At 38.5% G+C, this 15778-nt stretch overlaps 1 protein-coding gene across 1 annotated transcript; it reads left to right on the top strand.

The window, feature by feature from the left end:
• The first annotated feature begins 2711 nt into the window (after positions 1 to 2711).
• ap2m1a (adaptor related protein complex 2 subunit mu 1a) lies at positions 2712 to 13913 on the top strand. The gene is given in 12 exon segments (XM_079614116.1): positions 2712 to 2857; positions 4342 to 4460; positions 7750 to 8015; positions 8361 to 8471; positions 8474 to 8481; positions 9591 to 9726; positions 9923 to 10070; positions 11458 to 11580; positions 11656 to 11791; positions 11913 to 12010; positions 12094 to 12205; positions 13428 to 13913. Coding segments are annotated over 11 exon segments (1347 nt in total). The 5' UTR covers positions 2712 to 2857; positions 4342 to 4386; the 3' UTR covers positions 13563 to 13913.
• The last annotated feature ends 1865 nt before the right edge of the window (positions 13914 to 15778 follow it).

The following is a 15778-nucleotide window of genomic DNA, read 5'->3' on the forward strand; positions in this document are numbered from 1 at the left end:
TAGTCAGTAATTGCTAAATGAAGTAACCTGTGTGAATATTAGGAAATAGTTCTAAGCAATTTATAATCTGGATATACATATTAAAAGCTCGCTTTCAGAATGAACCCTTTCATGCATAGAGGTCAGTGGACACAGCTATTCAAAAAGCATTTTCTTGCATATGCATGGGTTTTGATGGCATAGTTGCACATGTACTGTGATTACTGGTAGGTTACTTTTAATGCATTACTTTACTGTAATCTGATTACATTATGCATGTTACTTGTAATTCGTTACCCCCAGCACTGCTCATTTCAGATGAGATTTAAAAACACCTCATCCTTGTTTTTTTCCACAGTCTGAAAACATCAATAGATCAAGATTTTAGTCTGATGTTTTTTCAGAGAGGAGAGCTATACAGTATACATGAGTATGGGTAAATCGACGTACTCTGGTAAACTGGATGGAGCGTCTGTGTTATCCACATAGTCAGAGTTGGGTTTCCAGGCTGTGCAAATACATCTACTGATGCTACTGGACACATCTTCAGTGATGTTCCTAGAATCATTGGGTGTTTCGGATCTTTCAACATCATACTCCCTCATCCAGGCGACCCAGCTGTGGCTGATTAGACTCCAGCTTGTGTCCAGTTGGCAAATCTAGCTACCCTGCCCCCATGGATCTCCTCTGTTGAGCAGTAGCCATCTTGAGGCTTTCTCTGCCGCTTCAGTGGTATTGCGGGTGGCTCTTCTCCTCCTCACTTCATCAATGCCTAACAGACTGAAGGCTCTGGACAGGGATCGGGCTATAAAGCCCCTGCATCCTACCTCTATTGGGAGACACCTTCCTCTCCATCCGGCTTGTCGACACTCGCTGACTAGTCCCTTGTACTTGGTGAGCTTCCTCTCGAAGGCCTCTTCCAAGCGGTCTTTCCAAGGAACTGTAAGCTCCAACAGAACCACTTGTTTGGTGGACGTGGTTGGGGAACTTGAGTTGCCGTTCCAAGTCCACCAACAGCTGCCAGTCCCTCGCAGTGGCCAGGATACCTGCAGATGTTTTTGCGGCTGGTTTTGGCTGCTCTCCAGCTCTGACGAAGGCGATGGCTTGTTTTGAGGGGCGGAAGCGCTTTGCCCACTCGACTCCTGTAGCAACGGCTTCAGCAATGGCCTTCAGTACCTGGTCATTCCTCCACCTGTACCTTCCCTCTCCCAGTGCCTTTGAGCAGCAACTCAGAATGTGCTCTAGGGTTCCACGCTTGGAGCACAGTGGGCATGCTGGTTGACTCCACTTTGCCCCATATGTGAAGGTTTGATGGGCTGTGAAGCACATCGTATACCGCCTGGATGAGAAACTTGATCCGCTCTGGCTCTGTCTTCCACAGCTCCGCCCATGTCACCTTCCTCTCGATCACATTCTCCCATCATGTCCAGGCACCCTGTTGCCTTATTCCTACTGTCCTGCAGGTTCTCTCCTCCTCGACCACTGCTCTCACCTCCTCCTGGACTAGGCAGCGCTTTTCCTTCCCTTTGGTGGTGTCAATGTGGGGAGTTGAAAAGGAACCCAGTCCAGCCCTGCCTCTTGTTACCATCCCCACCAGCCTTATGTGATGTAATCTTGCCTCTGCTTATCAAACAGCCTCCTCAGCCTTCCACTTCCGACCAGTCCTCACGTCAATCCCAGCCGCTGCCACCTTTGGATCACTTGAGTCTCTGTATAGCAACACTTCCCTAGCTCTCCATTACCTTGAACTCCTCTTCCAAGGACTTGAGCAGCAGTTTCAGTTTGTTGCGGTGTCCGTAGGGAGTTATACCTTCACCGGTAATAGACATCTTTGATGGAATCACGTCCTCATGTTCTGATATCAAAGACACGCGAAGTTCAACTGGTATCAATTTCTTCATAGAACAAACTCAATTGCATTTGCAATATTTTGCATTTATATTTTTTGTATTTTATAGTTTTCTAATAGATTTTGATAGAATTGTATTAATTGGTTTGTTAAATACACACAATATTGCTGTTATTACTGTATTAAGTAATAGAGTATCTCTTCAATTAAACCAAAAACCCATGTCCACTCAAGTAGACATCTGAAAATCTCTTGAAAAATGTGTAAAATAAAAATGTATCTAGTTTTTCATGCCCTAAGAGAATTAAAAACACATGAGAAATTGGGGATCCTGACAGAGGTTGTCATATTAATGCATGAATGGGTTAATACAGGCATTTTACGTAGAATTTGTAGCCGTTCTGATGATTCTGGCCTATGAATCTGACAGATTAAGTAAGAAAGATAAGTTAACGTTACTCTTATTTCACGTGAGCTGATGCCATGGTTGATGCATGCGGTAATTTTCATCAAACATCTCTGCTCTACTCTATAAACATAATGTCTAGAACTGTGTTGGTCCATGACCTGTTCTCTGACATTGACAGCATTTATCCTCATCACGCCAGTGTCCACCTTGTACTCTCTTGTTCTACGGCGAAGACTTGGCTCATAAATATTAACTAGGTATGTTGTTATTGGGCGCTTCAGTGAGGTTACTAAGCAACGTCACTTTACTGTTTTAATATTCATTACCTGTTTTTTAATTTATTATTTAGCAAGAATATAGTACAATTATTTATACAATAATAAACTAAAATAAGAATAATATAGACGCCTTTTGTCTTTTTGATTAAATAAACGGACAGGCAAAATATTAGTTGCGTTGTCGCAGGCAGTACGCATGCGCACTGTCAACGCTGTCAGCTGACTTCCTGGCCAAGGGAGGGATTGCTGCTAGTGTCCCGCTAATCCTTTAGATCCAAAAAAAATACCACGGTCGGAGAGGGAACGGTCCATTCCGCGCCTATTCGTGCGGACATTAAGTAGGTATGGTCACATATTTTTACTGGAAATACCCAAGGACAGAATCTGTTTGTATTTTAGCCTGGAAGAATGGTTTTTATCATCGAAGTGTTCCGCGAAATTTCGATACATGTCTCGAGGGAAGGAACAGAGCAGTTCACCAGCTCCCTTACTATTGATGACTCTTCGTGCATTTTGAATAATTAATATAAGGTACGAGATGAAGGACGCGCGGTTGACGATTTTAAAACACGAACATTGAATAGAACATGCCTCTCAGTTGGCAGACATCTTGTAGTAATTACGCCGCGATTATCCACACAGGACGGACACTTCCTGTTCAGCGCCTGTACATTGAGTGAATACCAACAGCATTTGCCTTTACAATGTTTGTCGAACAAACACTTATACATTTACACAATCTCGTGTTTTGTGATTGAAAAATGGGTGATTTTGTCTGTTGCCATGCGCCATATTCTCATTCAGTTTTCAGTATATTGTGATTAGGGTCAATGACATGACGTGCATATATTAGTGCAGGTGCATTATTTCCCTTTTAATTTAAAACCTATTTAGTTTGAATACATTTTTAGTGCATTTAAATAATACATATTATTTTATGTTGTGTGTTATCTTAAACCCCCAAAATGTCAGGTTGTGCAACTGCCCGAACAAATTAATTTGAAATGGTTTCTTAATAATGCAAAATTAAAAACTAAATAATATGGCATCATTTTAGGTTTGAAACCTTTCATATAAACACATTTTTATAAATATCAATAGTTGTAAAGCTGTTGAGATCATTGAAAAACCTTTGTCCAGTAATTTATATATTCTCAAATGTCAGGGTGGCACAACTGCAAACATGGCTCTTTTATTACGATGTAAAAACAGTTTATGATAATGCATCATCCAGAGGAGCCCAACTGATCCTACTTGTGACAGAGTGAAACAATTTGTAGATCTCTCTCAAATACTGGTAAAAACTGATCATTTTAAGTATGGGTAGGTTGGTACACTTTTCATGTCAGGTGGTTCAACTACAGTGTATGTATATATATATATATATATATATATATATATATATACACATACAACTATTTGGTTGTACCACCTGACATAAAACCATTAAAAAAATTAAATTAAACACTTTGAAAAGGTATTTAACAACTGAAACTTGTTTAAACACATCGCTCATGACTCAAAAATATGCATTACATCAGTTTTTTTTTTAAACACCTTTTTTGAAGCTTTATCTGTCAATGATCAAATATGTACTTTTAACTTGGGGGATTTGTTTTATAGTCAGTAAGTCTTTTTATCTCCTAAACTATATTATTGGGTTTGTCACCGAAACACAAACTGTTGAGAGTAAACCATCCTGGCTGCTTTATCTAGTCTCACTTGTTGGGCTGAATGCCTCTCATATCTTATCAAGGTCCCACAGAGCTCTTCTATCAGACAGTCAGTGAGCTTCATGTTCATTTTCATTGTCCTGTGTATTATAGAAGTTACAGCCCACCATGGAATGTGAGGTCTGAGGGACAGCCACCATGATTGGAGGACTGTTCATCTATAACCATAAAGGGGAGGTGCTGATCTCCCGCGTCTACCGCGATGATATAGGGTGAGTGAGTTCATCATGGGTGGAAAATGCTCTTAAAACTGCTTCTGAAATATGAAATTAAATATACTTTATTGTCCCTCATAGTGAAATTAGTAATGGACTCCATAGCCAGCATTTCACCAAAACCTGATGCATAAAAAATAAATAAAAAATATTCATACACTCCATACACATAAAAATAAATAGGTTTCACTAACTCATGTTCAACAGTCTAATTGATACGGGTGCAAAAGAGATTTTAAACCTCTTCCGTTTATAACGGAGAGTTCTGTACCTTCTTCCAGACGGTAAGAGTTCATAAGAGGGGTAGAGTACATGAGATGGGTCACTTAAAATCATTTTAGCCTAATTTAACATGCATTGCTCATACAGAGTCTGAATACTAGGATAGTCTTTCAGTCCAATCATTTTCATCGAAGTTCGAACAATATATAGTATCTTTTGATTTATATTTTATTCTGATTTCAAAGACTAGATCGAGTATGTTAGAGAGAATGCAGGTCGATCGTTTTCTAGGTTTTTCAAAACCATCTGGGGGCGGGCCAGGAAACAGCCATCCAGAAAACACAACCACTAAAAACTGCATAGAACACATGCATAGCAACACAGACAAACACCTAATCTATTTATTTTTGCTATTAGAAATATTAGAATACATTTTTTTTTTGTTGGTTGGTGTAAAAAAACACTGGTCTTATTTTCATCATGCGTGCTCAGCAGGGTTTAAACTCCATACCATTGGGGTTATCCTGTTAGCGAAGAGGAAAGATGACAGGATGTTCGAAAACAGGAAATATTGCCCCATTCCATCTTGACAAACTAAATTACATTTTTCATTTAAACCATAAATGGGGAAGTTTTTTTTTTTTTGGCTTTCCATAGAACCCCAGATCAAATGTTCTCCTAAGGATTTAATTTGGTGTGTTTTTGCATTACTGTTGTCCATTTACACATGCAGCCCATCTTTGTCTTTCTCCTTTTTCCTTGTCATCATTCCCCTCATGCTCTTTGTCCTTTGTACTGTTTTTCTCCATGTTCATTGTGGCTACTGTAGCACTAGGTAAGCGATCCTACTACAACCAATGACCAGGCATGTTTTTTTTTAGACCCCAACAACAACCAACCAACCAATCACTCTGACGCATGTCACCAGTCAACCCAATCTAGGGTTGGGCAATATAGCTAAAACATGCCTTCTAAGCCTTGATACATCTTAACCTTTTTATCTATCTATCTATCTATCTATCTATCTATCTATCTATCTATCTATCTATCTATCTATCTATCTATCTATCTATCTATCTATCTATCTTTCTATCTATCTATCTATCTATCGATATTATAACCATTAAAAAATAACAGACTTCCTTGTACATTTTACCTTGATTTAGTGTTTTCAACTGATATAATTAAACAATTCAAAAATACTGATTTGTATAAATTAAGGAAACTTTTAAAGTAAATAAAAAAATTAAAAAACTATTGACATGTTCTCAAACAATATTCTCACAAGTTATGCCACTAGTAGTGGGCATGAAACCTTCATACTTCTTAAATGGTGTTCGGGAAACTTGGGTTTATGACCAAAAAGAAAATCTTGTAGAACGGTGTAATAATAACCATTTGTTTGTTAATCATCCATACCATTATAAATATTCATAGATGTATATCATGTATTGCCCAGCTCTACTTCAAGCATGTCACCTGACATACTTCAGTCAATCGAATATTGTGAGGATATGTAATTGCACCACAGCAGGTTTACCATAATGCCCTTTTCTTTTGACTGCACTCAGGCATGAGATGACTCAATGTTGGTAATTTTTTGGGTTTGTGTATGTTGGATATTTTGATAAATTATGTCCATCATGGGACAGATTTTTCAGTCCTGTTCCCGCCAGCTCCTGCAGGATTCTGTCCCACTCCCGCAAAAATATGTTACCTTCTCCCTCTCCCGCCGGCGCCATTCATATTTTGTCCCCCTCCCGCCCCGCAAAACCCCACATAAAAGTATAAATTGTTTTTTTTGTGTCCATGAAATCATTTCAAGTTACGTGTCTCCTAGCCACAACCTACACATCCCAGCATAAATGCTCCTGATAAATTATTTATCAAAGCATCAAGATTCACAAACCACTGTTAATTGAACATAAAAGCAAGCGTAGGCTACTGCGTGCATGGTTTGGCATGCCAGAATGTGCACAAAGTGCGCTCCGTTAATAATCCCTAAAAGCTGACATCTCAGTTCATCGCGATCTGACAAAGCTCCGTTATTAGAAATGAAACTGACTTCACAAAGAATCTTTCATAATGTCTACTACAGTTAGTTTGTTAGCTATATAATCATTGGATTCACCAGCATGGTGAATTTAGCACTGAACAAAAGCTCAGACGTTTTGAGCGGTGAGGGGATTCTATCTTAAATGCATCTGATTGGCCATTGCGTTCAAGAAATCAACACACACACACACACACACACACACACACACACACACACACCTGTGATTGGCTACATTGCACAACGCTGCAATATAAATTCTGCCTATGCTTGTGCCTGTAAATTGTTTTTATATTATTTTAGTTGTCCTTGTTGCTTTTGTTCAATAGATGAATAACAGTTTATTTGTTTTTAGATGTTTAAGATATTTCGATTTTTGCGGGAGTCACGCAAATCGTTTTATTCTCCACCAACCCTCGCGCAAACACACACTACCACCCGCACTCGGCCATCATCTTGTTGTGTCGGGTGCAGGTCTACATGAAACAACCTTATACTTACATTCATTTTGGCCTTTATTTTTTTATCAGTTACAGCAGATGATTTAAAAAAGATATAAAATAAAAATGTATTGCATTAGATTGAACTGCGAAGGGTCATAGCACTTACATGCTGTTGTCCTACTGCTAGTTTAATTGCTTATATTCTCATTTGTAAGTCGCTTTGGATAAAAGCGTCTGCTAAATGAATAAATGTAAAAAGAAATGAAATCGCAAAGACAAAAAGGAAATTTTATTTTATTGGACTGTATAGTTCTCTTCAAAAGAAGTTCACACTTGTTTGTTTTAGACAGGCGAGAGCATTTTGTCTACGGGACCTTGTAACTTATCTTGAGGTTCATGAAGGTTTGGGTCAACAGGGAACATCCAGTCAAGTCTTTAATGCATTGTTCGCAGATAAAATGAGTGCTCGTCTTAAAGGGTTTACAGGCAGATGGTGACCATGTGCTCACTCTTCCTGCCCAACTCCATTATCTCTACCTTGACCTCACGTCCTTATCCTCCTCCACAGGCGCAACGCTGTGGACGCGTTCCGTGTGAACGTGATCCACGCCCGTCAGCAGGTGCGCTCTCCTGTCACCAACATCGCCCGCACCAGCTTCTTCCACGTCAAACGCTCCAACATCTGGCTGGCTGCGGTCACCAAGCAGAATGTCAACGCTGCAATGGTGTTCGAGTTCCTCTACAAGATGTGTGACGTCATGACGGCCTACTTTGGGAAGATCAGTGAGGAGAATATCAAGAACAACTTCGTGCTTATCTACGAGTTGCTGGATGGTAAGGCTGGTTCAGAAACATGGGAGTAATTTCCTGACACTGTTCTCTGTTATATCTGATCCTCCATGTGCCGGTGTTAACCGCATTACCTCAAACCAAACTCGCCCTCCTCTAAATGGCATGCTTTCCTGGCAGTCATCCACTGTTGGCGGTAAGGTGCATCTTAAACCATGAGCTGCCCAGAAAACATTGTCCTCCGGCTGAAATAATAAAAGGTTGCCTAAATAAAACCAATGGAGACAAAGTCTGTTTAAAACAGTTCTTGGAGCATTGAGTGGTTCATTCCAGAATAATGATTCATTCATGTCTGTGTGTGTGTGTGTGTGTGTGTGTGTGTGTGCGCAGAGATCCTGGACTTTGGATACCCACAGAACTCCGAGACAGGAGCACTGAAGACTTTTATTACCCAGCAGGGCATCAAAGGCCAGGCAAGAAAAGGCTCTTTTACTAGTTACATATTTTTGATGTTCATATGAATGACATACATATTCAGCATAATTGAATAATGTTACTGTAGGATTTGTGTGGCATGATTTTTCAAGGAGAATATCAAAATTAAAATGTATTTTGTTTGTTTATATCGGTTGTTGAGTTCAAAAAGGGGCTTAAGATATTGTAGTATTATTTGAGCTGCAGCAGAGTGTGCCAAAAGATAAACCAATCACTATTTCTATTTTTAAACACCAATGTGACTCCAGAATTGAGATTGGGAACCTCCCTTTCTGGACGTCCTCTAAGTCAGGGACGGTAGTTCGGATTTCTGCTTGTCTTTCCAACATTTTCACTGTCCCCAGCACAACCTATATGTAAATATGCTTGTACATGATACATAATCACCTTTTTTAATGTAGAAGTGGGTGTGGCCATTTGTAACTTGAAAGTGAAAATGAAGCAGTCAGTCATTTCGTAAAAAATTATATAATAAGTGATGCCATTAAAAAAAAAAAAGGATGTTTTGTTATCTCGTTTGTAGCAAGGGTGGCGCCATCTTGCAGTACTACAACAATTTGTTGTAACTTGTACACTTCCAGTGTCGTTTGCTTCATTATTTTTAGGTGTACAAAACAGCATATGGAGTTATTTCAAACGGGTATTTCTCATCATATTATTTTTATGTATCGTTGTAATTATAAACGCACTGGTTTGTAGTGAAAATAGTTTTACCATTTACTGCGCTTTATTTTTCTAGTTATATTTACCTACAGCCGCTAATAAACACAGAAAAAGCTTACTTCCATTGTTGCTAAACTAGCTCAGTTGAGCAAGTGACCGTTCCATCAACTTGTCCTGAAAGACACTGGTCGTGGGCCCTGGTTTTTAGCCCTGTTCATGTTATCTATGCAGATTCTAATATAAACCGTTTCTCTTTTCCCCCCTTGCTTTTCTGGACGTGTCTGACTGCAGCATCAGGTATGTGTACACTTTTTTTTTTTAATTTTTTTTTTATATATATATATATATTAAGTTTTTCTCAGATTACATTACATGCTAGTGGCCCCTAAACGTATTTAAACCACATTTTGAAATAGTCTGTGACCTTCCTAACTGTCTTTGGTGGTGCATTATTGTCCTCAGACTAAGGAGGAGCAGTCTCAGATCACCAGCCAGGTGACTGGTCAGATCGGTTGGCGTCGTGAAGGCATCAAGTACCGTCGCAACGAGCTCTTCCTGGATGTGCTGGAGAGTGTCAACCTGCTCATGTCTCCTCAGGGTAAGACCGCATTAACGGAGGTCTCATGACTGTGTGCTTCAGTTATTAGGCCATGTGTCCACCAAAGCATTTCTTTCAGACGCTAGCGTATTTTTCCAATTGTTTTCAATGGGAGCGCCACGATTTTAAAATGCCAGCAGTGTAACGAGGCCTTAGTGTCAAACCATTCACATGCTACTGTGTGTCACCCTGACAGGTCAAGTCCTGAGCGCTCACGTCTCCGGTCGTGTGGTGATGAAGAGCTACCTGAGTGGAATGCCTGAATGCAAGTTTGGCATGAATGACAAAATCGTCATTGACAAACAGGGGAAGGGAGGAACTACTGATGAGGCTGCTGGGAAAAGGTTTCAAAGTGCTTCAATTTCATGCAGTCGTTCTGCTCGTCTGTCTCCTCTCTTTGTTTGCTTTGAAAATTTTGTTCGTTTCATTGTCTGGATTTAGTTTCTCAATCCAGAATTTTTAAAACATGTTTAATCGTAAAGTGTGTGGTTTATTTTGATTTTTGAAGCTGTCTGTTTTTGTTGCGTCTCTCTTTCTCTGTGCTCCCAAAGTGAGTTAGGGGGAAGGTAATTGTATCTTTACATTTCTGTGTTCAGTTTTATGTTAGTTGTGGTGTTAATCTACAGAACAACTGAGTGTCTTATTACTAGTTTTATTTATTTTATTTAGTTTTTACTAGGGATGCGTAATATACTAGTTAATATATTAGCATTTTTTTAATTATCGTTTCAGTCTAATTTGGCCAATAATGTTAAATTCAGTTACATTGTTCAATTCAATCTCGCTACTCTTTTTCAATGCCAGGTTACAGAAGAAATGTTTTGATAATTAAGATTACTTTAAGATAACTAATCTTACCATCATAACTATTTTTACATCTAAATTCTAAAAAACTATTTCAAAACAAAGCAAAATGCAGGTTATTTTTAAGAAGTCTCTTTCTCTTATGCTCACCAAGAATGCATTTATTTGATAATCAAAATCAGAAAAAACAGTAATAGTATGAAACATTAAATTAACTTTTAGTGCATCCCTAGTTTTTAGAAGTAGGACATTTTTAGCAGTGATTTTTATTTATATTTTGTCAGTGATAATTTAATTTTATGTACAGTTTATTCTAGTAGAGCAGTGTCTACTCACTCCTGGAGGGCCAGTGTCCTGCAGAGTTTACCTCCAACCCCAATTAAACACTTGATCTCACCAGCTAATCAAGTAATACACTGAGGGTGATGCTGAATGAATTCCTGCGTCTTGCCAGAAGATGGCGCCTGCAGCTTAATCAATCCATTTTCCAAACCCCGCTACAGCGTAATATCATAGAGGGATAAAATGATTATTAAATAAGGTTTATACATGCTAGTTTCCTTGACAGAGTTCAGGATAAATCTTTTCATAACTTCTGGAGCTGCCATAATTTCAAATGGTTATTAAACAGCAAGCAAAAACTATACAAAAGCGGCAGCCCTTCCAGTGTCCGAATTCACTCACTCGTTTCCATTCACTCCTTCAAGTGGACAAGTGTTTAGTGAATGAGTGTGTAGGGGCGATTTCGAACACAGCCGAGGGCTTCCTGGGCATACTGGACACTTCCAGGCAGGTGTGTTGAGGCAAGTTGGAGCTAAACTGTGGGACAGTGGCCCTCCATGAGCAGGATTGGACGCCCCTGCTCTAGTATTTGCTCCTTTTGCCAAATATCTTAATTATGTTTTATATCAAACTTGGTTTCTCCAGCAGTGGGAAGCAGTCCATAGCCATCGACGACTGCACTTTCCATCAGTGTGTGCGTCTCAGCAAGTTCGACTCTGAGCGCAGCATCAGCTTCATCCCTCCTGATGGGGAATATGAGCTCATGAGGTTAGTTCAGCTTCAGTCTGTCTTCACACCGAGAGTCTGATTCTGTCTTAACACATCCTCGATCTGTGTGTGCAGGTATCGCACCACTAAGGACATCATTCTGCCCTTCCGGGTCATTCCACTGGTCCGAGAGGTTGGACGCACAAAGCTGGAGGTCAAAGTTGTCATCAAATCTAATTTCAAGCCCTCACTCCTGGCACAGAAAATAGAGGTGAGCTAAAAGCGAATGTAGAGACTTAACATTGCATTTTCACACGCTTAAGATAGAACATTTCAGGTTGTTTGTAAAAGAGTTTGTCAGGTGATGTGTGTGTGGTGAATGTTTTGAACAGGTGCGCATTCCAACACCTCTGAACACTAGTGGAGTGCAGGTGATCTGCATGAAAGGAAAAGCCAAATACAAGGCCAGCGAGAACGCCATCGTGTGGAAGTGAGTGTCCGCGTCTTCACGTTTCTCTGCATTCGGTGTTTGTGTGTATATACTCATGTCATCCCGTCTGTCTCTCTGCTCAGGATCAAACGCATGGCAGGAATGAAGGAGTCTCAGATCAGTGCTGAGATTGAGCTGCTGCCCACTAATGATAAGAAGAAGTGGGCCCGTCCACCCATTTCCATGAACTTTGAGGTGAGCGTTGAATTAAGTGGAGTTTCAATCGGTTTTGTTTTCGGTGGTCAGTGAAAGAGGTTCTTTCAGAAAATGTTTTTATTTTGTACAAGGTTCACTGTGCTTTTTATAAAATATCTCTTAAAAGTATCTAAAATTCGGACGTTTGATACAAATTAGAATCCTGACTTAATTTAGCAATAAATATAGATGTTGTTTAAAAAAAAAATCTATAAACTAAAAAAAAATCTATTTTCTAACTTGTAAGTCTCATAAATAAAAATAGCTTGTTTTTTTGGTCAATAAGCTGAGTTACAGGGTTGAATGAAATTCAGAAAGGATTTTTGAATATTTTTATCAGGTTTGCAGTGCTTTTTTAAAATATAACAAAAATTTGGACATGTTTGGATGCAGTTTTAAAACCTTGTTTTTGTTTTAATTTAGCTATAAACATTAATAAAAAAAACTATTTACCTACTTATTCTAATAAAGAAATAAATAAATAAATACAAATATGGCAACACTACAATAAGGTTCCATTTAGTTGATGCATTAACTAACATTAACAACGATAAATTAATTTACAGCATTTATGAATTTTTGTTAATAAAAAAGTTCATGCTAGCTCAGGTCAATTAAATATTTACAGATACAACTTTTGATTTAAACGTGTTAGGAAATGTTGAAATTAACATGAACTAAAATTAATACATGCTTTAAAGTGTTTTTAATTGTAAGCTCAATAACTGTTAAATTAAAGGTATAGCGGAGGATTTTCTTCTTCCGGGTGGGTAGTGTATACTATTGGTCCACCTAAGTGTCAATCATTCTGGTGATATGTTTACGTAAGGCCGTTCACACGCTGGCGTGCGCTAAAAGCACATGTTGGGCTTCCCACTGATGCCGCAGTCGCGAAGATTCTACTAGACAGGTAAAGTTTGTCATGCTATTTGGAGAAATCGATTTAAAATCACTGCTAGTAGGCGTTCCCTCTCGGTCGGGAGCAAATAGAAATTGGAGAGGGCGGGTCTTTTCTAAAAGTAGGAAAGATCCTCCGCAATACCTTTAATTAATATTTGAATATCAGTCACTTTTTGGGGGGAGGTAGGTACAAACATTAGATGTTAAAACTAGCTACTTTTTTATATTTTCATATATTTATCTTTCAGTTTGTCTGATGTATCCAATTGTCAACAACTTGGCACACATTTCTTTTGTTTCATCTGTTATTTTCCTGTCCCAGGTTCCGTTTGCACCCTCGGGTTTGAAGGTGCGTTACCTGAAGGTGTTCGAGTCGAAACTGAACTACAGTGACCACGATGTGATCAAATGGGTGCGATACATTGGACGCAGCGGAATCTACGAGACGCGTTGCTAATGAGCTGCTTAGCAGAGGGACCAGCTTTTACTGTCCTATAAATATACTATGTTTCCCTCCTTCCCTCTCCTCAAGATTTGTGGATGAATAAAAAAAAAAGGCTAATTACAAAAATATGCAAAATGTGAAACGTAGTTACCTGTATGTGTTTGTACGAGTGCTGTAATGACCAGATCCAGTGGAGAGCAGTGAGTGGTGTACTTTAAAGCCTGTGCAGTTAATGTCCGTCTTTCAAAACCCAGCTTCCTGTTTCGCTGTTGTCGTTGGTTATACTCCCATTGGTCATAATCTCAGTATCTTATCTATCTCTCTCTCTGTGACTGTTTAGTTCAGTATAAATATATAATGGAGAAAAAAAAGCATTGTGTCGTGTGTTTATTTGCAGTTTCATTTTTCTTCAATTCAGCATACCGGTAAATCGCATGTCTATATATTTCATAGTTGTATCATGAGCAACACTGCACAAGTAAATAGGTGGCAGAAAAAAAAAAAAACACTTTTACATTAGACACCATTTATTTGTCTTCCTGTCTCTGCTGTCATCCTGTACAATCAAAAGCTGACAGGATAAGGGAAGGCAAAGTTAATAAAATAATTATCTCCTAGATTCATTTAATTTGTGCAAAGGGAAAATCAGAGGCTTGAAAACAGACATTACCATGAAAGTGAAGCATCAACTATTTGAAGAAAAATAATTGAATTCTGAAATCAGTGCAAGTCTGGACAGCAGTTAGATAAGCCCTCTGCCTCTAGTCAAATAATGAAACGAGACGACAACAAAAAAAACATTATCACTAGTGGTACAATCTCAATTTAAACATACAGTCTAAAGCTGACCATTGCATATCCATAGACCTACACACAAAAAAAAACGTTGACAGCTATTCAAATTGAATGTTAAGGGTTAAATACAAGTTAAACGCAAGATGTCATACTGTCATTAACCAAAGAACATTTTGTCCCTCAACTGGTTAAAAAAGAAAGAAAAAGAAAAGTCGGCACATGTCATGCGGGGAAAATTATGTATTTATCGTGGCAGGAATTAATTAATTCGAACGACTTCATACGTCATCACGTTTTACTAATTTGTTCCTTCGACTTATTAAATCATGGCATGTTGTAATAATTCGTTTCCTTGTTTCAGTTAAATCAAAACGAGGGAATTAATTCAACGTCGTCACAATTTACTGAAATGAGAAGAGAACGATTTCTTAATTCGTGGCCACGTTATATATATATATATATATATATATGTTTGTCATGTCACGTGTAGGACTCCGTAAAAACTGACAATTACACAAACCAATAATTGCTTTATAGCCTTCCATTGTGTGTAACTCTTGTTTTTTAAATACCAAAGCAAAATTATTTTCTATCATACCGGACAGCAACTGTTGAGTTTAGGTTGTATTTAACCCAGAATATTCCTTTTTTATAGTGGTTTCATTTATTAACAATTAATTCATTATCGACAGCTCAGTTGGTGTCACTTGCAGAACTTAATTAGACAATTATCAAGTCCAAATCTCATCTAAACTGAACGTAGAAAACAAGCCCTTTAGCCTTAGGACACGCTCTATGAGAACAATCACAGTGAAAGATAAACGGCATTGTGCGGTGGTGACTAAATTATAGAATTTGTTTTTCAATGTAAAGCATACATTTTTTAATTGGTGTTTAAAATTGTAATCATGACCTGTACTAAAGCATGACACCAAATTCAAGTAAATGAGCGGAGCATAGGGAGACCGATTCGATCATGTCATGCGTCTTTATGCATTGATGGTACAGTTACTACCTCACTTTCCCAACAGTCATGCTTGAGGTGCCTTGGTAATATTGGCGTATTTTAGCTATTCAACACATTTTTAGAACTATTAACCATGACAACACTGATTATGCGCCTTGCGATATGGACAAATAACAATTTGTATAATTTTTAAGCTCTTTTGTATAGATGATTGAATTTATCTTACAGTTCCTTGTGGAAAGAGTTGCCGTGTTTTCGACGTTACAACCCAATCTCATCCATTCCAAGGGACGCGTGACCCTATGAGATGTCTAACATTTATATATTATGATACGAACATTAAAATAATTAAAACTGAAACGCATTAATACCATGTGCACTCATTCTAAAACAATCCCGCGTGATTCAAAACGAGACCCTGAAGTCTGAATACTCGCATCCCATCGCTGACAGCGATGTTTAAAAC

The sequence above is a fragment of the Phoxinus phoxinus genome, assembly GCF_949152265.1.
Source record: "Phoxinus phoxinus genome assembly, chromosome: 5".
Lineage (NCBI taxonomy): Eukaryota > Metazoa > Chordata > Actinopteri > Cypriniformes > Leuciscidae > Phoxinus > Phoxinus phoxinus.